Source organism: Protobothrops mucrosquamatus, unplaced genomic scaffold (assembly GCF_001527695.2).
Source record: "Protobothrops mucrosquamatus isolate PMUCROS unplaced genomic scaffold, P.Mucros_1.0 scaffold1515, whole genome shotgun sequence".
Lineage (NCBI taxonomy): Eukaryota > Metazoa > Chordata > Lepidosauria > Squamata > Viperidae > Protobothrops > Protobothrops mucrosquamatus.
This window is the reverse complement of record NW_015387687.1, coordinates 111,227-138,717: the sequence shown is the minus strand read 5'-3', so window position 1 is coordinate 138,717 and position 27,491 is coordinate 111,227. Positions and strand designations below refer to the sequence as shown.

At 36.7% G+C, this 27,491-nt stretch overlaps 1 protein-coding gene across 1 annotated transcript in view; it reads left to right on the top strand.

The window, feature by feature from the left end:
• CPED1 (cadherin like and PC-esterase domain containing 1) overlaps window positions 1–27,491 on the top strand; it is a 105,981-nt gene that overhangs the window by 59,056 nt on the left and 19,434 nt on the right. Inside the window, exons 8-17 of the mRNA XM_029285327.1 lie at window positions 286–428; window positions 2,132–2,204; window positions 2,442–2,609; window positions 3,011–3,115; window positions 3,263–3,432; window positions 4,626–4,679; window positions 9,747–9,814; window positions 10,530–10,574; window positions 13,454–13,640; window positions 15,657–15,825. Coding sequence (XP_029141160.1) covers window positions 286–428; window positions 2,132–2,204; window positions 2,442–2,609; window positions 3,011–3,115; window positions 3,263–3,432; window positions 4,626–4,679; window positions 9,747–9,814; window positions 10,530–10,574; window positions 13,454–13,640; window positions 15,657–15,825 — 1,182 coding nt within the window. The remainder of the gene's footprint in view (window positions 1–285; window positions 429–2,131; window positions 2,205–2,441; window positions 2,610–3,010; window positions 3,116–3,262; window positions 3,433–4,625; window positions 4,680–9,746; window positions 9,815–10,529; window positions 10,575–13,453; window positions 13,641–15,656; window positions 15,826–27,491) is intronic.

The following is a 27,491-nucleotide window of genomic DNA, read 5'->3' as shown; positions in this document are numbered from 1 at the left end:
TGCAACTCCAGAGATCTTGATTTAATGTAAATGTATGTCAGATGTATACTTTTTTTTGTAATTCATTTCAATGTATGTCTGAAGCCAACTGTGTAAAGGAACAAAACTATCCTTCCAAACCCCTTTGAACTTGATCTCTGCTTCCAGAATATTGAATAGTTAACTGTCTACTATTTCTTTTAAGTGGAAAATGGCAGGATTAAGCTTACAGTTTGAGAATTCCCTGGGGTTAAAGAAATATATATTTGAGCGTTTTAAAAACATGTTTCTCTTTTTCTTTTACAGTTGCAAACATTTTTTCAGACATTTTTGAGGGCTGCTTCTCCTCAGCAGGCTTTGGATGACATGAAAGAGGCAATAAGCAAACTCTTGTTGATAACTGAGGTTTTCAGCGAAGCAGCATTACCTCAGCCACAAACTACTAGTCAGTAAGTGGGTGAATATAGACAATTTTCCAAGAAATGTTCTTTGGTTTACCCAGAAGTAATTCCAAGTCAGAGAATGGTTGGGATTGAATGACAAGTCAGCAGATTAGTTAATAATATCTTATATTATTTATAAAAAATGTTCTTTTGCTCTGGAATTTTGCTCAATACCCATGAGATGAAAAGTGTATTTATAAAATAATGAAAAAGATAGATTTGGTTTTCATCTTGGCTCTGCCTTTTTCCTGGTTCCATCTGAGCCAAGTGCTGTCCTCACCTAAAAAGATTGTGTACACCTATTCTAAAGGAAAAACAATGCTAATACAATAAACAAAGTTGGCTAAATATCCAAGGCGGAAAACACATTCCACAGCTTGATTGGTTTTGCAATCAAAAACCTTTCTATAATCAGGGAAGCACATATTGACTTCTTTTTTATATTCTGTGGCTTTACTATCCAGTGTACATCAAGAATAATGTCTCTTGTTCCTTGACCTTTCTGAAAACCACCTTGAACATATGGAATTTCCATTTCCATGTACAATTAAAATCTGTATTGATGATCCTAAGCATTATTTTGCTTGCATGTGAAATTAAGGATATTGTATGATAATTTGCAGATAATTCTGTTAAATCTCCTTTTTTAGGTACTGGATTGTAAATTGATCTCTTCCAATCTGTTGTTCACTGTGTTGTTCTGCAGATTTGCTGGCATAGCCTGATTAGGATCTTGACTGATTCTTTTTCTGTTGCTTGCCATATTTCAGTGGTTATTCCAGCAGTTCATTCTTCTGTTCCATTTCTGTTTCTTAGGCCATATAATCCAATGATGGTTTCTCCTCACTATTTCCAATTTTGGCATTCCAGCCACAAGCAGCATATTATGCTTGCATGTTCTCTGAATTTTAGGTTGAGCTTGACTGTAAATTTGTCAACACCCTTTTCTTTTGTATCAGTATCCAAATGGTGGCTTTGCTATATTTTCCCAAGCTATGGAAGCAATGCTCTTTGGTTTTTATAGTTAACAGTATGCTCTTTTGGTGGAAAATACCCAGTTTTAGTCCATTTCAGTTTGCCAGTAACTTAAGTAACATGTCTTTGATTCATTCCATCTTTCATTGTGTTCTTATGTTCCATGTTCCTACTGTAATTCTGTCCTTGCCATTTTGGATTTTATTTTGCTGCATGGCAAAATAACAGGTAAACACTTGTTAGGCTTTAATCTTGCTGTGTGATGAATACTAGTAATACTGCAAAACATCCTTAGCATTTCCTTATTAGCATGCTGAGTGCTAATCAACCAGAGATGTCCATCATTTAGAATTATATCACCAATCACTTTATATTCTCTAATCATATGGTTTTCTTGATAAGCTACAGGAGTTGTTTAAATAATGCCTTGGCCATTGTCCCTAAACTGATCATCTGAATTCAGCACTTTCCCAACTTAGGTGCCTGCTTAGGTGCCCAACTTAGGTGCCTGCTTGCTTTAGGAATGATTTTCATACTTGGAGTGTCCCAACTAGGAGTATATACTCTTGGCATATACGCCTGATGTTCTTTGGTCATCCATCCCAGGAACACCCTCCCCCCCAATGCCATGATGAGGCAACTTAGCAGGGCTTGTTTCTGAAACATTCATTTAAATTTCGGTTTCAGATTAATTAAAAAAATGAAATCAATTTATTTCAGTTCTCTTATTTCAGATGCAGTTCTTGCTTTCAAATGTTAACTTTTGATATTGGATTTGGACACACTTTTTATCCTATTGTTCTTGAGGTAAGCTTTACATGTTACAATTGTCATATGTAAATAACAGGTGGGGTGGGTGACCTGTATGATTATGTGAAAGGATTTTTGAAAAGAGGAAAATTATAATGCTGGAGAAGTATTTTCTGTTCACACATGTGTTTTCTCCTTCTGTTCTGATAAACATTTCCTGATAGAACTATGCATTTGTAGATGTTGAGATCAATGAATTGGTTAAATGATTTAATTAGTTAATATCTATTTTAGGTACATGAATATTTTGATTTTCAAGCTGATGAAGATTCATTTTCAGAGGACCAAACTGTTAAAGAAATTCTTCTTAGAGATACATTCAGTATCCTCTTATCAAATCAAACATCTGCCTCCACTTTCTTTGAAGCTATGCAGAATGTATATCGATCAGCAAGAATTAAGGTAAGGCTTGAGGTATGGCAATATTCTGCAAACAATTTTTTTTTCAGTATTAAAGCTGTGACTGGCTTATAATTGCCAATAGCGTTTGATATTATCAGCCATGTTTTCATTCTAAATCACCTAAGAGATTTTAAGTCCCTTGGAGAAAATTGGCAAATTGCATGTCTGAATATGAAGAGGACTAGGGTTGCTGCTAGTACTACTCTATTACTAATATTTTCTTTTTGTCATATTAGTTGTACGAAAAACTAATTAATTGTACCAGTTCCCCTCCAGATATGAATGCTACATTCCAAAATGATGCAACTCTGGGATTTCTTTAGCCATGTCTGCCCCAGGAACAGAACATCCAAGCAGTATTTTCTTATTTGACCCAAGGTTCTTCTATTATCTATTCACAGGATGACCATTTCAAGGAGAATTCTGATTATTGCCTAACATTAGAAGAATTAAATCCATTGATTAGTTTTGTGAAAGGGATTCAGAATCCAGGGCAATTTGAATTGGTATGTGACATTTGTGGTTTTATTTTGTAATAAATGTTTTTCCCAATGTGAATATTTTTCCATGTAAATTTGATTATTTAACATTTCTTCACCATAACAGGATGAAAGACATAATTTCTTATTGTTCCCAATTGCTTTTACTTTCAGCTTTTACCTTCTGCTGTTCCTAAAATCCATTTTTTGCTGCATGATCTTTATCGTATGATGAACTCAGGAAAAAAGCTTAACTCCATCTTAGCCCTTCATTGGTTCCTTTCAAGTTTACTTAAACAGTTCCAAAGAATTAGCAAAGTAGCATCTGCAAACCTTCCAAAAGAGTAAGATAATATTTTAATTATATTTTTTTGTTTACAACTTTATCACATTATCATTTGAAACTATTAGAGGCTGAAAGAGATTGTTAGACAATTCTTTTGATTAATTGTCCTGATATCAATAACTGTTCACAAATTAATACTAAATCAAAATATCTATTATGATCCATGTTTGACATCATTTTCAATAATCTCAAATATAAGGTAATAAATATATAATGTATCTTAATATATAATAAATAAGTCACGCTAAACTTTATTTTCCCCAAATCTGTGACACTATGCATAAATGAGGGAGAATCAGAAAAAAGAATGAGCTGATCACAGCCTATATTTCAAAAAATGCTAAGAGGGATTAACAAAAAAATTTCAAATAACTTAGACTGTTGTGATATAGTTCTGTAATTTTTGCCGAAGTGCAGTTTTTGATAAACATCCTCCTAACTCTTTATACCTCTCAGCAAACCTTAACATTATGGCATCAGTCCAACATATAAAAGCTCAGAAAACCATATGATCTCCATTGAATAAATTTGTTTCATTTTATTAATTTTAAATACTCAAAATAAAATTAATTTTGACAAAGATGATCCTAAATTGGCCACCCTTTAAAAGTATAATTCTACACATTTGCATATTTATTACTGTAATAGATGGCTTTTAAATATGAGCTGAAAGTTGCACTCCTAAATACCCCTTGGATGTTATAGAAATAAAACTGAAAGAAATTGCATTTGGTTGAGTGTTTGAATAAAAAGCTGGAAAGAAAACCATCTGTATAAAAGAAACAAGTTATTTCAATAGATTTAATTATTCTGCTACTGTAATTTAAAATGTCTGCATTTATTGCCTTATGCCTTCTCACATTTTAAATTTTGAATTGCTTGATTTATTCTTTATACTTGATTTCTTCCCTACATTTAATGCTTGACTTATTCTCTACATTTAATTAATCAACCTCATATGATAAGTTAACATTTTTGATAATATATACGGTTTATGTATAAATCACAGAAATTAGTATGTACAGATTCTCTGGTTGTGGAATGTTTTATCTATTTATCACATTGTTCTATTTCATATTTTTTTCTTTCTGCAATTAGGTAACTACAGTACAGATTGTAACAAAGTCTTTCTTTGTTCTTCCAGCACACAATGAATTAGTAACATATAATAATTTTACAATTTTTCAATAGGCAAAACCATTCAACAAATAAGCCTTCGATGACAGCTAAATGGTCAAATCTTGGGTGAGAATTTACAATTATGATAGCAAAATAAGTATAAGGAATACTGGATATAGCTTACCAGACAATGAAACAATACACTATCCACTCACATCTCCTGATCTTATTGTTCTTACATAATTCCTATTGAAATGATAGGGATTGTTAAAGTACACAGAGTGTGAGCAATAAACAGGGTGAATTGGAAATTCAAGTAAATGAAGGCAGATATGATATTGTTGCCATTAAGGAAAATTAGTGAGATGAAACCAAACAGAAGAAATAGATGAACTTTTTGCTAGTTAGTTAACTAAGATATGTAGGAAGTACATCACAATAATAATGAGGAACTTTAACTACCCTGAAATCAACTGGGAGACAAACTCTGCACCAAGTGGAAGATCAAACAGATTCCTGACAATCCTAGCAGACAACTTTGTCTCCCAAAAAGTAGAGAAGGGAACTAGGGGATCAGCCATATTGGACTTAATTATCACTAAGAGAGATGAAATGATAGAAAGTGTTAAAGCTACAGGCAACTTGGGGGGGGGAACTGATCATGCAATATTGGAATTCAACATTATGCAAGCACAAGCAATAGACCATAGTCAAACTAGAGCTTTGGACTTTAAGAGAGCTAATTTCAATAAACTTAGAGAGAGCTTGGGAAGGATTCCATGGATGAAAATCCTCAAAGGGAAAGCAACTGAAGAAGCTTGGGAAATTTTGAAAAGTGAGATTATAAAAGCCCAGTCTAGCACAATTCTGATAAAGAAGAAAAATAACAGCCCCCAAATGAAACCAGCATGGCTGCATAAAGAACTCTCTGATAAATTGAAAGACAAAAAGGATAAGTATAAAAAATGGAAAGAGGGACACATGACTTAAGCTAACTATCAACAAATAGCCTGAGCCTGCAAAGATGAAGTAAGGAAAGCTACGGCTCGAAATGATCTAAGGCTTGCAACAAAAGTCAAAATTACAACAACAAAAAAGCTTCTTTCAACATGTAAAAAACAAGAAAAAAGGAAATGATTGGTCCATTAGTGGGAGAAAGTGGCAAGTATTAGTGGGAGAAAGTGACAAGCAACAAGGAGAAAGCAGAACTACTCAACTCATTTTTTGCATCCATCTTTACAGAAAGGGAAAAACAGTTCAAGCTATCTAAAACAGTACTATAAAAAACAGATTAGAAACACAAGTTAAAATAGGTAAGAAAATGGTAAGTGAGCAACTGATCACTCTAGACAAATTCAAATCGCCAGGACCAGATGGATTACACCCCAAGGTTCTGAAGGAACTGGCACACGTGATCTCAGAACCACTAAACTATGTTTCAAAGATCCTGGCGAACTGGGGAACTATCAGAGGACTGGAAAAGAGCTGATATAGTTCCCATCTTCAAAAAAGGGAAAAAATGGATCCAGGAAACTACAGACATATCAGCCTGACCTCAATACCTGGGAAGATTCTGGAAAAGATAGTCAAGCAATGAATCAGCAAACACCTAGAGGCAAACAAAGTCATTACCAAAAGCCAATATGGATTTGTCAAAAACAGATTATGCCAGACAAATCTTATTGACCAGGTGACAAAATTAGTGGACCAAAGAAATGCTGTGGATATAATTTACTTGGACTTCAGTAAGGCATTTGATAAAGTAGATCACAACCTACTACTTGATAAGATAGAAAAATCTGGGTTAGACAGCATCACCACCAGATGGATTCGTAGCTGGCTGACCGGCCGTACCAGGTCCACAATGGAACCGCATCTACATGGAGGGAAGTGTATAGTAGGGTGCCCCAGGGCTCTGTTCTGGGCCCAGTGCTCTTCAACATTTTTACCAATGATTTGGATGAGGGGATAGATGGGGAACTCATCAAATTTGCAGATGACACCAAGCTTAAGATAGTCTTAAGATACAAAAGGATCTTGACAGACTTGAACATTGGGCACTATGTAACAAAATGAAATTCAATGGTGAAAAAAGTAAGATTCTACATTTAGGCAAGAAAAACCAAATGGACAGATACAGTATAGGCAGTGCTTTTTTTCTTTAAAAAAAAGGTGCCGGAACTCACACAGGTCATACAACCCGCCTTGCCTACCCTACAAGGTTCCATCCAAAAAAGGTGCCGGAACTCCGTTCTGGGTGTTCTATGAGAAAAAAAGGCCTGAGTATAGGTATCGCTCAATAGTAGTAACTGTGAGAGGGATCTTGGAGTCCTAGTGAACAATCACTTAAATATGAGCCAGCAGTGTGCTGCAGCTGCCAAAAAAGCCAACACAGTTCTAGGCTGCATTAACAAGGGATAGAATCAAGATCACATGAAGTATTAATACCACTTTATAATGCCTTGGTAAGGCCACACGTGGAATACTGCATCCAGTTTTGGTCACCACGATGTAAAAAAAATGTTGAGACTCTAGAAAGAGTGCAGAGAAGAGCAACAAAGATGATCAGGGGATTGGAGGCTAAAACATACAAAGAACAGTTGCTGGAGTTGGGTATGTCTAGTTTAATGAAAAGAAGGACTAGGGATGACATGATAGCAGCATTCCAATATCTGAGGTTTTGCCACAAAGTAGAGGTAGTCAAGCTATTCTCCAAAGCACCTGAAGGCAGGACAAAAAGCAATGGATGGAAACTAATTAAGGAAAGAAGCAACCTAGAACTAAGAATAAATTTCCTCACAATTAGAACAATTATTCAGTGAAACAACTTGCCTCTAGAAGTTGTGAATGATCCAACACTGGAAGTTTTTAAGAAGGAACTTGAAGGAATAAATATAGCTTAAGAGTTATACAAAGTTGCAGCTGTTGCAAAAATTATAATTAATTGTGAATTCTTAGATAAATCCAATAAAAATGCTATTATTTGCACTAAAAAAAGAAAACATACTACTCAAAGTGAGATTAGAGTCATTAAGCATCTCATATTGAAAATATTTGAGAATGACAATGTAAACTGCAATCTTAAGTTCATAAAAGTGTATTTACATGAGAGTTAATCACCTTTTCCTAAATGCAGTAGAAGGTTATGTATCTAGGATCAATTATTGTGCTAAAGTTAAAGCAATTAGGTAGTTCATTTTATGTATTATTATTAGTCCATAATAGACTCCTGTAGGATAAAAAGCTCTTTTTTGAAGGTGGCTAAATGCAGTTTAGTAGATAGATGTTTTTTGACTATAAGAAATTTTAAAAAGAGGGTAAAAGAGAGAAATATTTATTAAAAAACCCAGAAATTTACATATTTTTCCCATATTTCATTAAAAAATTTAAGCAAATTAGTATATTTCATCATTTAAAAAATCCTGAAAATCATTAGTGGTAGTCCTTGACTTATGACTGGTTTCTTAATGATTGTTCAAAATTATAACGGACCCAGAATAAGTTATTTATGGTCCCTAAAGCACTTCTGACTGTCATAAAATATTGTGCCACCTTATTCCATGGTCATATGAACATATTTTGGGAATTTAACAACCAGCTATCCTTTACAACAGGGGTCCCCAACCCCAGATCTGCTGACTGGTACCAGTCCGCAGCCAGTTAGGAACCAGGACACGCAGGTGGCAGTGCGCTGAAGGCACGTCTTCCACCTCCAGGCATGAAGCGAGACTGCAGGGGTCTGGGCAGGGGCAGGAGAGTGGCTGGGCAGAAACTGTTTTGCTCAGTGCAAAGGTCCTCCGGCAGCTGCACTTGCAACTGGCTACTCCTCCTCCTGCTACTTCTTCCTCCTCCTCTTCTTCCTCACTTTCCTCCTCTCACCCTCCTAGCACCCCAGCTGAGCTTGTGCGCCCTTCATGCAACTCTCCAAGTTTGCAAGACAAGTGCAGCTTGCAACCGGGAGCTTCCCCAAAGCCTCATTGGAGGGGGACTCTCCCAAGATATGTGTGTGTGTGAGGGTGTCTTTTTGTCAGAGTGCAAATAGGGGCAGGGAGAAGCTACCCTTCACCTTAAGCCCTGCGTCTCCAAGGGATTCTCTCTCTCTCGTCTGCACCTTTTCTAAGACCACTGGGCTCCGTTGTACTTGAACCAAAGTTTTTTGCTTTTGTTTTGATGCTCCAGGTGCCTCGTGTTTTGGCAACATCCTGCCTGCTTTTCGTAGTTTATTTTGGGGTGTGTGTGTTCCTCCTTTCTTCTGCAGCTCTCCAAGTTTGCAAGCCTATCTGGCTTGCAAAGGGGGAGGGGAGAAGCTACATTTCCCCTTTCTCCAAAGGAATCCCTCATTTGCACCTTTTCCAAGACTGCTGGGCTAGCGCAGTGCTGAGTTGGTTTGCTCTCTCTCTCTGTCTCTCTCTCCCCCCCCCCCCCAATGTCTCTCTCTCTTTTGAATGATGTTCTCAGCACTTCCTCAACATACTGGGTTTTGCTGGAAGGCTGAGTTTTTAGGATTGCCTCTTCCTTCCCACTTTCTTAGAAGCAGAAAGTCACTGATCTAATCTAATACAGTGTAATAATAATAGAAATAAGTACATTATTTATTTATTCATTTGTTTATTTAGAAAATTTTCAATAAATGTAATGCACTTGAATCATTCTGAACCCTCCCACATCCCCACATCCCATCACACCCCTGGTCCATGGAAAAATTGTCTTCCATGAAACCGGTCCCTGGTGCCAAAAAGGCTGGGGACCTCTGCTTTATGACCAGTTACAGTGGTTAAAGCATTCTGTAGTCACATGACTGTGGTTTGTAACTTTTTGTCAATTTCTGGCAAAAAAAAATGCCCATTGAGAAGAATGGGTTTATACTTACGGCTGCAGTGTTCACTTAACCACCATTGATTCACTAAATCAGTGGTCCCTAACTTTTGTGGCTTGGCAGCCCAGTGGGGGGGGGAGGGGAGAGAGAAACAAAATCAGAAACATCAATCATAACAACAGTACAAGTTATACAATAAAATTGTGGACTACAATAAATTCTGCCCATACTACTGGAAGTTTATTCTCATTTTAAAAATCTTTTTAAAAATCATTTGAAAATGAAAAAAATATATTGCTGGAAATAGGACATTCTTTTAACTGAATTGTGCTTTAAATTCTAATTTTGAAGACATTATTTTGTTACTTAACCTTTAGGATTTCTTATTCAGAAAAAAACAACATTCAAGTAAGAGTATCCTCCCCAGTCAAGGAAAAAGATAAAGGTAACATTAATTGTTTTTCTACTCATTTAACATTGTTTGCTACTAAACTGGACTATATCCAACTGGACTGTTTTGTATATGTTTCAGCTCACTATAAAAACCCTTTGATTTTTTTTTCTATGAAGTGGAAGTCAAGTGTACTAGGTAGTTCATATGTTGAATGAATACATAAAACTATTTAGAAGTGTTTTTAACACAGCTGGATTTACTATGATTCTCCTCTGGCTACTTGATTGCATGAGCCAGTTGTTACATATTTCCCTGCTAAAGGCACTGATCATTATAGGATTTGCATTGATCATTAATGTAGCTATTATCAGGAATCTTTTAGTTATCAGGAATCTATCAACACTATTCTACCTTCTATATCGGGTTCCCAACTAGGGGTGCAAGATGATATTCCAGGAGGTGCGAAAACATGGGTTTTCAAAATTATAGTGTATATGCATAACTTGTTGCCGTTATTTCCAACTTTTGTAAGGGGTGCAAGAATATATCAGAAGCGTTCTAGGGGTGTGGGGGATAGAAAAGGTTGGGAACCACTGTTCTATATGGTCAGCTGAAGTTAGACAAATGGTATTTATGAAAGGCTTCATATTAGTACTGATAAGGTTTTATTCATATTTTTGGACATTACCTGACATTTTTCTCAAATGCAGATAGATGCAGCGGATGAATGACAAACTATTCTAACTTGTGTTTCTATATTTTCTAGAACTGCACATTTTAAATCTGGCTAAAGAAATGCATTGCAGTCATGGTAAGAGAGAATCTGAATCTTATTTTTATTATTATTTAAGATTTAATCTTCAATTCAATTCACAGTCTGGGACTGGTAAAAACTTAACCAAGGATCTAAGAGCTGTTAAGGTAACATGTAAGGTAACAGTTCTGAGTAAGGTTGTTGTTGTTTTTGTTGTTGTAATATTTAGTATTTATTTAATTATTTAATAATAATTATTATTGAATTATTAGTACATCATCATCATCATTATTATTATTATTATTATTATTATTATTAATCTTCAATTTGATTCACAGTCTGGCACTGGTAAAAACTTAACGGGTCAAGTCCTAACCAAGGACCAATCTAGGTCAGGGCTTTTCAACCTTTTCACAGATTGTACCACTTTTAGGACATATTTGAATACCACCAGTGCTTAGCAAGGTGTCAAAAACTTGATGTCTAAAAAAAAGGGGGGGGGGATTTTGGGTTTTAGTGATTAGATTCATTGTTTTTATAGAAATGGCTAGTTTATAATATTATGGAAAAGTAAAAAGTTGAGGTTCAATGTTAATGCTTCATTCTACTGCAACAGAGGAGGTCTGTTCTTTTTCCCTTCTCCCCCTCACTTTTTCCCCCTTTTTCCTCCCCACTGTGTCCTACTGTTTGCTTTTGTATTTTTGCATTTTATTCTATAATCTAATAAAATATTACAAACTGTAGAGAAAAAGGAAAAAAGTACCAGTTTTAATTTCTTCGGCAGCTGTTCCTTTGCTGAATCATTTTCCCTTTGCACTGACAAATGTATGATGAATTTATCCATGTTTATTAATATGCACCACTACCAGCTAGCTCAGGAGTCTTCAAACTTGGCACTTTTAAGAGTTCTGGACTTCAACTCCCAGAATTCCTCAGCCATCATGGCTGGTTGAGGAATTCTGGGAATTGAAGTCCACAGGTCTTAAAGTTGCTAAGTTTGCAGACCCCTGAGCTAGCTGGTCGACCCTTCTGCCTCTCTCCCTTCTGAGCTCTCCTTCCACAGTGTAGTAAGAATGCACACCCCCCCAATCCTTTCCCTGTACCCTTAAAGACACCGGAATCAAGTGCAAAGCAAGCAACATTTGCTGTTGCTACTGGGATATTGAATTTTTGCTTTCATGGAATTGGTCTGCAGGGCTTGTCCTTGGGCAGCCAAAAATGAAGCCTTCAGTTTCTTTCTTCAGCACCCCTGATCTCAACCATCTCCATGTTAGCTTTGTATCTATCCTTCTTTCAATGTCCTTTAGGTATTGACTATGCCCAGGCTTCTTTTTCCAGTTAAAAACTCGATACTCAATTGTTTCCTTTCGATATTTTGCTTTCAAACTCATTGTTTTCAAAAAGTTTCTCTTGTTCATCTCCTTCAGCAGAGGCTCTTTAGCTTTTTTTATGTAGTCATTTAAGCCATGTTTTTCCTATTCCACAGTTTGTTTCACCTGTAAGAGTCATCTGCCACTCTGAGATCTAGGCAAGTACAATCAATCAATATCACTTTTTGGGGTGCAGAACATGGTGCATTGTCACTAGTTTTCTTGTCTTTGGATCCAAGTTATCAACTTCTAGCTGAGTCCAATCAGTTAATCCAGCTGAGTATTGTATTACAGGCACTGCCCAGGTGTTAATTGCTTTTATGATATTTGCTCCACTTAGCTTTGATCTCAAGACTCACTTTATGTACCATTTTATTGAAGTAGCTTCCTTGACTTGGTTGTGCAATGGTCAGAGGCTTCCAAAACCCTAAGTATTTCTGATGTTACTGCTTTTATCAACTCTTCATTATCAAGTTCAAATCCATCATCTTCAACCATTTTTCCTGCCTTAATTGCAATTGTTGCATATTTGTCAATGCCAAATTGCATCGTGGTATCTCTGCTAATCTCATCAGTGCTTTTTAGCAGTGAACTCAATTCAGCTTTTGTTTTTCCAAAGTTTTAAATCATTCATGTAAAGCAAATGGGAATTTTCAACCTCTTTTTAGCCAATTCATAGCCACAGTTGTTTTGTTCAAAATGCTTGTTAGTGGCACCATCAAAAGTACAAATAACAGAGGTGACAATGAGTCACCTTGGAAGATTCCTCATTTGATTTCAACTTCACCAAGTTCTTCTCCACATGCCATCAACTTATTTTGCCATAGCTTCATGGAAGTCTTCAGGAATTTCTGGATGTTGCTTTCTTATAATCAATCCAGACCATGAACAAATTAGTTTGTCTTTTCTTTGAATTCTCCAAAACCAGTTTATCAATCATCAGTTGGTCTTTGGTTCTCTTGAATTTTTGCAGCACCCTTTCTATTCTACCGGTAGCAAATCCTTGTTTTCTAGATATCTATAAATTTAGTTTGTAATAATGCCTGTAAGTAATTTGTATGTTGTTGATAGGCAAGTGATTGGCGTATAATTTTCAAGTTTATTTCCATTTTCTGCATCCTTCTGAATCAAAAAAGTTCTTCCAATTGTTAGCCATATTTCACTTTCTGGTTTTTCTAGAAACTGATTCATCTGATTATTGTTGTTGTTGTTGTTGTTGTTGTTGTTGTTGTTGTAGATTTAATCTTCAGTTTGATTCACAGTCTGGGACTGGTAAAAACTCAACACTTCAAGTCCTAACCAAGGACCTAAGAGCTGTATTATTTCTAATTAAAGGTTTACTACATATGATTTCAAAACAGCTCATTGTGGGGCTCTTCATGTTATGAAACTTCTTTAAAATCTGAAACAAAACCATTAAATCTTGTATTAGTTATTTTGCCATAACTGCCTAACAGAAAGAATGGTGTATTAATTGAATGCAACAGTATTAGAAACATAAAGCTGAATCACTGATTTAATGTACATAAGCATTTTTAATGGTTCCTTTCCCCCCTTATAAAACAGATAAAGATACACTACCTCATATCAGGCAGATCATCACTAGCCCACATTTGGACTTAAATCCTAATTTTGACCCCAGAATCAAAGAATACTACACTGAGGTGCCTTTTGATCTTTTGACAATCAAGATTAGAGCAGAACCCATGAATTGTCAATGTGAAGCTCACTTGGATGAGAGACAAGGACCAAGGTAATTGGAATGGTGGGTGATGTTCTTGGGATGTACAACACAAATCCTTTCTACTTTACCAGAGAATTTGCTACATGCTTATCATTAAAAGTGCCACTACTAGTATACTGTAATCCCCAGCTTTGGAAGAGCAGTTTTCCTATAGCAATCCTGATTATGACAGCATACAACATTTCTGCAAGAACCTATTGATATATAGTGCCCTTTTAAGATACTGTCTTGTATTTTCTTCATAGCTTTGGCTGTAACACAAATGTCCATGCATGAACATTCATAAGAGAAAGAGAAATGGCCCAATTTTGGCAAGTTTACTGAACCATTTGCATCTCTATGCATATGTAAACTCTGTGCAGGCAATTCTGTATTTCTAGCCATGAAATGAGCAGAAACCAGATTCCTGTGTTTGAATACAAAGCTTATATTTGTACTGTTTGTGCAGTTTGCTATATCATGTATAGATTAAACTTGTGCAAAACATCTATGAAGGTTCATACAATGCAGTCTTTTGATACTGCTTCACAAGCAGCACAACCCCCTACTAAAGAACAGCAATTTTTCTATGTCACTTCTTCCTTCCAAGACCTCATCCAACAAATCTATTTAATGGAAGAAACTTCTACACCCGTATCTCTGCAGTTAATTGCTATCATCAATTGCTAAGGATTGCTCTACGGAAGGAGGTTAAACACCTAATATTAAGCAACAAGGAACTACTTTTTTATTGTCTTATTTGGCAAATTTGTTTGAGATGTGGAAGCATTAACTGTTTGCACCTTATATTCTATTGACTTCTAGGGGCATAAGGGATAGAGTTCCTTTCTTCATTTTTCCACCCTTTTGTCCTCGCAGTGTTTTTCCTACATGGAAGACAAGACTCTTCCATTCTGTCTGCTTTCTGCAGAATAGATATCATACTTCTCCTTTCCCCACCATTAGGACAGAAAGTTTAGAGGTAGACGGTTTCTAATAGGGCAAGTAAGTGATGGAAGTTGAAGTCCAACTGATCCTAATCCCAACAAAGTAGCTTTCATCTACTAAAGTTAAAGAAAATGGTACAACATTCAAACTTTATGAGCACACTGGAGCAATAAGGAAGGAGAGGGTTTATAATTTTATTTAGCTACCGTCATTAAGTTATGACCATAATTCAGCCCTTATATTGCTAAATGAAACATTTGTTAAGTGAGTTTTGCTCCATTTTATGACCTTTCTTTCTACAGTTGTTAAGTGAATCGCTGCAGTTGTTAAGTTAGTAACACAGTTGTTAAGTGAACCTGGCTTCCCCATTGACTTTGCTTGTCAGAAGGTCGCAAAAGCTGATCACATGACCCCAGGACACTGCAACCATCATAAATATGAACCAGTTGCTAAGTATCTGAATTTTGATCACATGACCATAGGGATATTGCAACGGTTGTGTGAAAAACGCCCATAAGTCACTTTTTTCACTGCTGTTGTAACTTTGAACAGTCACTAAATAAACTGCTGTAAGTCAAGGACAACCTGTATTTTGTCTGAATAGATAGTTCAGTATGATTAAGAAGGACAGAGCCATGATAGCTCTGTCTAATTTTTTTTTTTCAGTTTCTCCATTCTCAGCAAGGAAGTCTGCAGTTGAGAACCTTGATAAAGCCCAGATTCCAAGTGTCTGGAAGTTTCTACTCAACTAGATGCAAGTGGAAGAACTGTGCAGATAGCACAACTGTATAACAGAACAATATAGCGGAGCTATGTGAGACTTTGAGGATGGTTCTGATATACATTTCTCTTCCTGCAGTTCATATGCCTTGCTTTGTCTGATAAGCACATTGAGGCTGGCATAGTATTTATACATTCAAGCATTTGGAAATGTCAGAACAGAAACACAACAGAAAGATAACACTGCATATCATCCCAAAGAGTTTATTGTCTCCTATACAGCTGTAAAATACTTTTTGAATATTTTAGTCTATGATAAAATGAATACTTAGTTCATTAATGTTCTATTGTTTTTGCATTCTCCTTCTATTCTAACAGCTCTGCACATTACCCACTTGGATTAGGTATAAACATAGTAATTATTGTGGTAACAGACAAGTCTCGGTCAGTCAATGAAATTGTGAGCATCTACAAAATCATCATTTTTCGTGAAGACCGTCCAAGCTTGCCCTTGTTTGATGATTTCATGCTGTGTGGTTTTGTACAGGTACTCTCTAAATACAGTTAGCAAACAAAAGTTTAAATACATTTAGCAAACAAATGTTTTATCCATGCACCACGTAGTTTATTCATCAACAGTGAAGGAAATCAATAGTTTTGTGGGCATTTAATACCTCCTCTATTGTGTTTTTTCTTGCTTCTGTTATTTTAGTCAGTCCAGATTTTATACTCTTGCAAAATCTTGTGGAGGTGACTGTTTGCTACAGAGGTTCATGGATTCCAAGTAGAGTACATGCTTTGCATTTAGAATGTCCTTGGTTCACATCTAAAAAGTACAGGCAAAAATCCAGGAAGTCATTACAGAACTATGTATAGCAATAGTTTAACTCTCAACACAGATCATTTAATTTAACCCATTACCAAATTACAAATATGTGTTCCTGCCTATTTCTATGGTGTACTTGACTTTGGGTTGAAAAGATGACTTTGGAGTTGAAATTGCTTTATTCATTATAAATGTTCAAGGGAAGGAAGGTATTTTAGAATGAAAGCTAGTAGATAAAAATGTATTTATGGACTGAACCAGCAGGATCAGTCCAGACCAGAATGGAGACTGGTCCTACCTACTTGATAATTAAGTGGTTACCAGACTTTATTGCCTATGGCAGCTCTAAGCAATCCATTCCATGTTGTTCACAGGGTTGAAATAGAAAATACTTGTAGCTCGGGTTTTAGATTTTGGCTGTGGTTGTTCTCCAAGCTTGTTTCAATATAATTTCTAAATGTTTTATTACCAAACTAGGTAACATCAGCAGCAGGATTTTCTTGTCCTATTCTCCTTAGCTTATAAATGTCTTGTGTGCCAGTGTGGTCAGTTGGTCATATGATTGGTTGTTTGTTTGGAGCTATATTTGAATTCTGAGCAGCTGATTGGTTCTCTTGTTGATTGGCACTTTGAATGGTCTGGTTTCTTACATATTCAAATGCTGGATCTAGATCAATATGCTTGTTAATTGTTCCTTTGGTGGAATACTAGGCCTCACTTGTGTGGTGGGTGTTGGCATGCCCAATAATTTTTGTTCCTTCCCAATCAAATTGGTGTTGTTTATCATCAATGTGGTTTGAGATCAGGGATTTTTGGTCATGCCGTTTAACTGCTAGTTGATGTTTATGAACCCTTGTTTTCAATTGCCTTCCTGTTTGTCTTCATAGGGTTCTTTATTCAGTGCTGTGGTTGTCCAAAGCGCATCCCATTCCCATGACTTAAGGAGATGGGCTTGCTTTTGAACATCAGTGAAATAACTTTAACTGTGCCACTATGTCCATGTGCCAAATGGAATTTGGGAGTTTCATTCCTTCAAAGTTCAGCTCCCATGTCACATTGTAAACTGCTTTGAAAAAGAAGAATTTTGTAAAGTATGTGTGATACGAGCTTTCTAGTTGAAGGGTAGGTGGGGAAATTAAAAGAAAAATCAACAGGGTGAGACTCAGTCTTTGGACTCACCTTTACTAGCTCCCTAGCCTGTACTTTATGCTAATGCAAATGAGAGCATATCCTTTCAAAGACCATCTAACCAATCTGTAACATAATCAAAGGTGGGTTTTATTTTGATTTATTTCAAATAGGAGTTTGCAAAGGCAGTCTGTATTTTCTTTTTTTTTAAATCTGCATAGACTGACTTTTTGTGGTAGTATATTTTTTCTGAAGTACATTACTATTGCTGGCTGAGTTTGCCTATGCCAGAGATCAGAAATTTCCATGTTTTTTTTTCTTTTTAATAACTAGACACCTGTTCTAGGAGCTAAAGGAAAAATAGAGCAAACAGCCTGAGATCTTCTTTAGACACTTGATTAGGCACAACTGGACATGTGCATTGGAAAGAAAAGGTCAAAGACAGTGGTGTGGTCTTTCTCGCAGTGGGGTTTCAGTTGAAAGTCCAATCCTGAGACTCTTTTCTTTCATGTCTAATCCTGTTAGGATAATCAAGTTTCAGTGCAAGCTGATATCATGATGAAGGTTACAATACAAAGAAAAAAGCTGGGTAGTTTCCAGGCTGCCAATAAGTCTCATGTGTTTGAGTAACCCTGGATTAAGTTCAAGGCTACTCAGAAAAATAATGTAGAGTCCCAAAGCTGTGCAACTCCTAAAAGTACAAAACTATTGTTATTTCATTTCTTCTGTAATATCATCATTAAAAGCAAATTATTGAGGATAAAGGTTTGAGACATAATGGCATCTTAAGCAGCTGAAATTTCCATTATTTGTATTATAGCATAGACTACTTTTCCTGGTAATGAACAGGCTATGGATTTATGTTTGATTGATATTAGTTTGATTGTATTTAAAACACGCCTTCTAGCCTCAATAAGAAAGAAAAGATGCAATTATAACCTAAGTTCAATGTCTGTAGAATCAAATAACTAATAACACAACTAAGGCAGATAGCCCAAATCTGCAAAGATGAAGTCAGGAAAGCAAAGGGTCAGAATAAACAAAGACTTGCAACAAAAGTCAAAGATAATAAAAAAGTTTCTTTGAACATATAAATAACAAGAAAAAAGTCAAGGAAACAGTTGGTCCACGAAAGAGAGAAGATGGCAAGGAAGTAACAAGCAGTAAAGAGAAAGCAGAGCTGCTTAACTCATTCTTTGCATCAGTCTTCACATAAAAAGAAGCTATAGTCCAACCTACCAAAAACATAACTGTAAAAGACAGACTAGAAATAAAAATTAAACTAAGCAAGAAAATGATAAGAGAACACCTGTTTGACCTTGATGAATATAAATCACCAGGACCTGATGGATTACATCCCAGATTTCTGAAGGAACTGGCAGATGTTATCTCAGAGCTATTGTATCATATCTTAAAAAATCTTGGAGCACTGAGGAACTATGAGAGGATTGAAAAAAAAGGGAACAAAACAGACCCAGGAACCTCCAGACCAATAAGCCTAACATCAATACCTGGGAAGATACTGGGGGAAAAAAAAGATCTGTGAACATCTAGAAACAAATAAAGTTATAACTAGTTAAAAACAGATCATGCCAAACCAATCTTATTTCATTCTTTGACAACATGACTAAATTACCATATTTCCCCCAAAATAAGACCCGGTCTTATATTTCTTTTGCCTCCAAAAGAGGCAGCAGGTCTTATTTTCAGGGGATGTCTTATTTTTTTCCCAACACCTGCCTCGCCTCACAGCGGCAGCACTAACAGCCCCGTCCAGCAGGAGCCCATGTGGCTGCTGGCCAACTTCTGTGGCCACTCACAGCCGCTCGCGGCAGGAGGCCACCTGGCCCATTGCGCCGTGCTGCCACCATGAGGCGAGGCCAGGGGGATGGGGGGAGCTACCTCAAGCACCCTATAGGTGCCCAAACACTGTTCGCCCAGAGGGAGACTGGAAGCTTCATTTGCTTGCAAATGGGGCACTTAGAAACCAAGCAATTTGCTCTGTCTCCAAGCGCTCCATTTGCAAGCAGACAAAGCTTCCAGTCTTCGTCATTTCTCTATCTAGGCAAAAAGTTTTTGGGCATCTATGGAGCACTTGGAAATGGAGCGCTCCATTTCCAAACACCCCATAGGTGCCCAGACTGGAAGCTTCGTCTGCTTGCAAATGGGGCACTTGAAGATGGAGCAAATTGCTTGGTTTCTAAGCATCCCATGGAGAAAGGGAGGACATTTCTACCAGTACTTAAATTAGAGGATGAAGTGTAAGAAGATTAGATTCACAAATTGTGTCTTCTCCATTTTAGCCCAAACACAGTCCCCTTGAGACTTCTATCAAAATCTAAGCAGATATAATAAAAGATAATTCTCTTCTCTTCTGTAATTTGAGCATTGATTTCACTGCCCATATTTCATTGTTAAAGGAATCATCCTATCTGGTCAGTTGTTAGAGCCATATTTTCAGTAATTAATGGCATGAGATCATCTATGAAGAAGATAAGTAGATCCCTGAGAATTATCAAATTATAAATTTTTTCTGTGTCACTCCCTCTTTACTTAAGCCAAAACATCGTGTTATTTACAGCATTAAAGAACACTGAACATTTTCCATGATGTTAAAACTAAATGATATTTGGGGAAAATTGACTACCATTACCATTGATAAACCATTGTTTGCAAAGTATCAGTTAAAGACATCTCTCTGAACTTTTGGTGAAATGTTTGGTGAGGTTCACATAAAATATAAGCCTAGATATTTGGGCTTATTATGTGCAATATTATGTATGTATTTTTTAAGACTTCTAAGAAGCTTTGCATTTGCAAGGAAAAGTGATGTTTGATCATTTGTACAAGTATTAATTTCATTTATCCAGCCCAGCATGGCTTGTCCCTTCTCTCCTGAAATGAAGCCCTATCTGTTAATTGGAACATGCATTCACTGAAACCTTTTGAGCTTCTCCCAAGCCATCACTCTTGAACTCCGCAGACAATGTGAAGTCGCTCTTTCCACTTCCCCCTTGACAATACACCCAATAAAGGTGAAAGAGGATATGTCACCATATGAAGTTCCTAAGTGTTAACAGATCGTGAAAATTGGCAACAACTGTTTTGCTGAGTAGAGTCATCTGCAAGCCAAGGGTGGATAATATCCCAGTGATGAGCGTTAGGCGTTTGAGCTGTGGTCACATTTGCCTTTCATGTCACTTGAGCAAAATTCAGGAGAGATGAAAGCTAATGCAGCTGCTTTTGTTAATCAGTATTGCCCAGCCCTTCAGACAGGGGCAAGGCTGATATTTCCTGAGATACACAATGCATTTTGATTAACAGTGAAAACTAGTATAGTTACTCTCTAAGCCTGTCTGGTCCATCAATTCTAGAAATGTAATTTAGATGATTATCTGTGTGCCCATTAAAGCTTGTAACCCATTCCTTGGCTGTTTGAAGTTTGCTTGCTTAAACTTGCTAATAGGAACAATACCAAGATTAGATCAGGGTCATGAAATAAGAGAACAGAAAAAAATGGGGAGGAGGGAGAGAAAGATATGACAGTAGAATAATAGAAAACTTCCTACTAGCAAATCACTGGAATGATGATAGGAAAAGATTTTACTATTTAAAAGCTGGTAATCTAAAGCACCAAGTGCACTATATGTGAAAACCATTATATGTAGCATCACTTCAAGATTGTTTTCCATGTGTATAGAGCTTTCTCTAAATCTGGACCACTGCAAGCGGGGAAGAAGTAATCCAATCCCCCCCTCAAATTCCTTTGTTTGGAAAAATGCTGAAAGTCAAGACAAGCATGTTCTTCCTTAGTGCTAAATAATATGAATAATATTTGAACGGCATTATAAACCACATTCAGTATGAGAGAAAAATGGAATGAATTATTCTGAACTCAGTCAAATGATTTATTTGGGCTTTTCTTACCAATAATAATAATAAAAACAAATCCTAAATATTTTCCCTTTGCAATTCAACTGAAATAAACAGGGATTTAATGAAGTGTCTTTAGGAGCGGAAGATTTGTTTCCACCAGGCTGACAAATCTACTAGAGATTTTTCATTCAGCAGAGAGAATATTTCAAATGAATCTGAAGGACTATAAGAAGGTGACTTATGTTCACAATGCTGTATAACAGCAGGGAATGCTTTAAAATGAAATGGAAATAAAATGGAAATACTACTAGCATGCCACCTGGATCAAGACAACAATAATGCTTTCATTTATTACTTTAGATATCATAAACTTTGTAATACAGAAATCGCATTCAACAACGATGGCAAGTAACTATCATAAAATTGAAAGACTCACCAACAACATAGTTATAAAGTAGAGAAGACCTGAGTCTTAAAATATTTTGACAGTCCCTCGGTTTTGTCATTCATGGACAATTATTATCATAGTAATATTTGTTTTACAATGACCATAAATTTTCTACTAATCCTTTGGGAAGTTGGGTGTTATGGGATATAGGTAAGATAAATCAAATTTTGCACAAAAATAGTTGTAGCATGTAGTAGTGAATAAATTGCATTAAAAATAACTTTTCTTTTAATAGTTGCCCCTACAACTTATTTTTCATTTGCCAATATATTTATCACTCATTTGTATGCTTTTAAGCTATATTATCCCATCCTTTTAAGGTCTGCTGAGAGCCCCCTTGCCAAGGTACCTGCAGGATACCTGCAATTGGGTCTTCTGATTGGTGGTCTCCTTTTGTGGACAGCTGGTCCTCCCTGCTGCATGTTTACAGGATGGTAAAATTTGGCCGTTCAATAAGGTTTTGGGGAGAATGTAAGTTTTGACCTGCTATTAATGGAGAGTATCTTTATTCTAGCATTTATTTCCACTCTTTTTTCTATACTGGAGGTGGGGGTGCAATGTATCAGGAATGGGATCCAGGCTGAAATAAATGTTTTGATTTCTCTGAGTAGCATTTGAGCTGTTAGATACTCTGTAATTACAGTAACTTCTACTGTAAAATACTTAAGCCGGAGGTCTCCCAGAGTCTGATTAGAAATGAAGAGGGCTGACAGAGAAAGCTATTTTATAATCCTTTCATCCAATTTTTCTCCTTCCCTGTGCCATAAATTCAGTGCTTAAAATATATATGCACTGAAATATGTACATGTTTGTGCAAATAAAGCACATATATATATATATCAAAGGTTCAATAATGATGCATGTATAGCTTATAGTTTCTTCATTGCATCAACAGAGAAAATATTTGAGAAAACTGGCAACCTCTTGCTTTGCCACACAGTAGAAGCCACCAAAGTTGGAATGTTAATTACAAACAGCATTCCACCACTATGATTCACCATCTCTTAAATATGTTGTTTTACATGAGAATTTAAAAGAATTTCACTCTAAATCCTACACTACCCAAATTAGTATTTAGATAAATACTAGCCAGACAAATCTTGCTATTGCTGTCCTTGGAGGTGGTAGGTGTGTGTATGGAATGAATGTTGCATGGTCACATGATCTATTTTTAAGAGTCTAGCATTACAATAGCATCCTTAGCTTTTTAAAAAAATAACAAAAAGGTGGGGCATCTTATACATTTTAAATGCAGCATCTTGCCAATTTCTGGATCTAATTTGGCAGATTTCACCATATATCTTGCATTTTTATAAACTATCAACTTTTGTCACACTGGATATATGGCAATATAAAAATCAAGTTTAAAGTGGATTGGGACAAATTAGGGCACATTTCCCCAATGCATCCCTATAGAGTAGGGGTCTTCAAACCCGGCTCTTTTATGACTCATGGACTTCAACTCCCAGAATTCCTCAGACAGCGTGCCTGGCTGAGGAATTCTGGGAATTGAAGTCCATGAGTCATAAAAGGGCCGAGTTTGAAGACCCCTGCTATAGAGGCTCAGTTGGTTAGTATTTCAGAATATTGCTAACTTCTCCATTCTCAGCCTCTTTCTTCATGATATCATGAACCATGGAAGAGCTGCTGTTGAAATCCAAAAGCCATGCTTTGCATCTTTTCCCTATTTTATTTAAAACAGGAGGCAAAGGAAATTAAGGTTGGAAGATAGAATTTTATCAATTTGGCTCAAAAATTGTGCCAACCATAACATTAACCCACAGGCCACAAAGGTGTATTTATGCCAAAATGGTTCTGAATGTAAGTCATGTGGTGCAGTGGTCTTCAAACATATGATTAGACATTTTTTTTCATCATTCAGTAACCCTGAGATTGGCAAATTTGTGATGGCTTATGGTCTTTAAAGGAACAATTACTTATTCCAAAGAACAGGATAAACACGTACAGCAAGAATGGGGGCGGGGGCTAAATGAAATAGTTATGTAGAAGTAATAGTATTAGGCACAATCAGCTGGAAACTTAACCATGCAAATTTACAGAAATGATCTCAAGAAATGTCTTATTTCATTCTCTTCAATAGGAGTAATAGTGGGCGAACATTCTCCTGTTTTGTATACTCTGGCTCTTATTTTAGTCTTGTTACCAATATACTACTTCACTTTGTTGTGGGTTTCTTATTTTTACTTATGCCTGCCTCAGTGACACCTAGTGCAGTGGTGGCGAACCTATGGCACGCATGCCAGAGACGGCACTCAGAGCCCTCTCTGTGGGCATGCATGCCTCACCAGCAGCCCTCTGGAAGAGAGTCGCCCCGGGCGTGGTCTGTGCAAAGCAGCACAGCCAAGGACATGGCAGCCAGGCAGCGGGGACAAGACTCCATCCTTACACCCCATTGTGCGCAGATGATGCTGTGGGGTGTGGGCGAAGGGCGTAGCCACCATGGCGTTGCGGTGTAGCCACCATGGCATTGGGCGATCTGCGGCGGGCCATGGAGGCGGTGGGTGGCCCTGTGGGTGGGCAGGGTGGGGGGGAAGAGCGGGGGGCAGGGGTGGGTTTTGGGCACTCGGTCTCTAAAAGGTTCGCCATCACTGACCTAGTGCATTGTTAAATTTTATCTTGCATCTATCAAAAGTTTTTTTTCCTCTGTGAAAGAAGGTTTTGTTTTTCTAACTCAACTTGACTGAGAATTAATTTTAATGACGGTTTTGAGCTTTATTGTTGCAGAAGGCAGGGTGAATTCTGTTGATATTGCTGCTTTGTGTTACATCTGTCCATTGCTTTATAGTTTCACTCCCTGCCATATTTTCCCAACCTAAAAAAAGCCCAGGGCTAAATGCAGGTTTAATTGATTTGCATGAGACTAGGAAGGTAGCATAAAGAGAAAACTGTACAATGAAAAAATGAAAGAGAAATGGACCATGAAGGATAATACATTAATAAATGTCCCTGACCACTTTGTAATGAAATGTATTATTTTTCCACTTCACCTATGAAGTTTCATTGCAATTCTGCTTTTATACATACACAAACATACAAAATCTTATTCATCGAATTGAAAATGTACTAATGAAAACTTCAGGATTTTTCACTATTAACCCTCTTCAAGTGGTTCTTGGAAATTAAACATTTCCATTAACAGCATTATTTTGGAAAATGTTAGCAGCAATTTGGACCTAAAAGCAAAAAGGTGCTTTGTGGAGTTTATTGTCACAGATATGGTACCTATCTTTCCTTTTTAGCATTTAAGGATACTGTTAGAGACTATTAAAACAATCTCTAATCTGAATAATTTGTTCCTATGAGAGTAGGAGAGTTCATATTTGTTTCTCCTTTGAACTATCAGACATTGTAAATTATGTTTTGCCGATTAAGTTTCATTTCTAGATCTGCTATGTAATATTTTATTGATTTGCAAGATGATTACATATTATCATTTGTTCTCTTTTAATTGCAACTTGTATGGGGATTGTATGTTGTTGAGAGTTGGTTCTGATTCAAATGGCCTATAAACCTTATAAAATAAATACATTATAAAAACTGAAACTTAGCAGGTAAATTTTGTATAATAGCTGAAGGCTATATACAAGGTTTTGACAGCTGAATCTGTCCTTGAGTGATCAGGTTATGCACTGTTTTATGGGCATATAGACAACCATGGTATGTCTTTTCTTCCAAATATATATTTAAAAAACGGTCAGAATATGCCTTCCTTTTGTTGCAATTGCTCTTGCTCAAAGCTTATTCAAGTCCTCTATGTCAGGGGTCCCCAACCCCCGGTCCGTGGACCAGTACCGGGCCACGGCATGCCAGCAACCGGGCTGCACAAACAAGCAAAGCCCCATCCGTGAGATGCAGGCAGCACACAGAACTACGCACCCTCTGGTCCGAGAAAAAACTTATCTCCACGGAACCAGTCCCTGGTGCCCAAAAGGTTGGGGACCTCTGCTCTATGCAAATACTTTCTGCACTGGTTATGTTGGCTTCATTTGATTTCATTTGATTTGTTGGTACCTTTATGCATATGTTTATCTGTATATATCCTAACCGTTTGTCCTGAAAATGCTTTTCAAAAAGCAACTGGACTTTTTTGGGGGGTTTTTTTTTTCTCCTTGAAGTCATTTCATTTCTCATCCAAGAAACTTCTTCAATTCTGGCTGAATGGTGGGGGAATGGAAGGATTTATATTCTGGCCATCAACTGGTCATCAGCACTCTGAAGGTCACTCAGCAGTCCAAAGAAGGTTCCACGCCCATTTGTGCTCTGATTAAGGTGACCCTGAGGATACAGATAAACCCCCAGGTGGTCTCAATGACTCTCATAGAGCTAACAACTGACCTTCAGAGAGCTAATGACCAGATGACTGCTGAGGAATATAAATCCATCAATTCCCCATTCACTCAGAACTGAAGAAGCTTTTTGGTTGAGAAGTGAAATGTCTTCAAGGACAAAAAAATAAACCTAGAAAGTCCAGTTGCCTTTTGAAAAGCACCTCTGGGACAATCATGACCTGGATGATTGAGAATCTCCATAGACACTCTAACTATTTATTGAGGTAAGTATAAGTCGAACAGGGACTATAAATCTAGCAGGTACTGTATATATTAAAGATGGGATCAATCAAGAGGATGATTCTGTGATTAATAAGCTGCATTGTTCTTTGGGATATCATTGGCATATATGTTTGAATATGTATTTATCCCTGGTGGTAGCTTTCAAATATTTGGTTGGTGGTTGCTTTCAAAAGTAAGTCTGAAACTGATGCTTTACACAAACAAAATATAAGTTCTATGTCATCAGTAATTCCCTACTAGGGAGTGCATGGATTGGAAACAAGAAGATAAGGAAATATCATATGGGACACAGTCTGCTATAAACCTTTCTTGAAATATATTTAGAATAAACCTCTTCCTGATTCCTAAGAAATCAGAAATTGGAAATGATCTAAGTAGCTCTAGCTATTCCACTAATAGAGGGAAACAAATATGCTTAAATGTATTGAGGCACATTAAAAAAATCTTTTTGTTGCTGGATTCATGTTTGTTTGTTTGTTTGTTTATTTTCTGTTACCAAATATCGATATAACACGATGATTCCAGGGCAAATGATTGAAGCTGTTTTTTTTTATTAAAAATACTATTTCGGGGGGGTTTGGGCAAAATGAAAGCATGTATTTGAATCCCATTTAAAAGGCAACTTAAATCCTTAAGTCAGACATGTCAAACTCACAACGTCACGTGATGTCGCGTGATGTATCAGAGCTTTTTCGCCGTTGCTGCAATGGGGTGGGCGCAGCTCCGGTATGATGAAACCGGCCCTAAATCATAACAAGGAGAGGCTAAAGATATGAATTCATCTATAGATGTAGACTTAGTATGGACAAGTGTAATAAAATATGGGACTCATTTATGTAAATTACAGTAGGTTAAACACACAGTTACAGTATATACGGGTATTAGAAATATACATATACCTGAGTAATAGTTGCATTAAATAAGAATATATAGAACTAGACAATTTGTGCTCCATGAAGTCATCCTTCCTCCCTTCCTCCCCCAATAAGCAGATAAGTGGTTGCTGCTTGGTTTGGAAGGGAAGAAGAGTTTGCAAGACTGGCTGGGAAAATGTCACAGAATGTTAAAAATGAAGATCACATGACTGCAGCAGCAGAAGCAGCAGCAACAAAGTAATAGCCAATAGCACTGAAACAGCCACAACTTTCTTATATTTCATTCCCTCGGGAGTCATGGGTTGTAGTATTTGTACACATTTTGTAAATTAGCCCATTTGAGATACCTTAGCTGAAAAATGATTGTCCTATGATGTACCATTTTACCCACATAAGGAGCCTAACAATGAAAGTTTTAGTAGTATATAAATTGCAACTATTTATTGCTACAATGATATATAATACTGT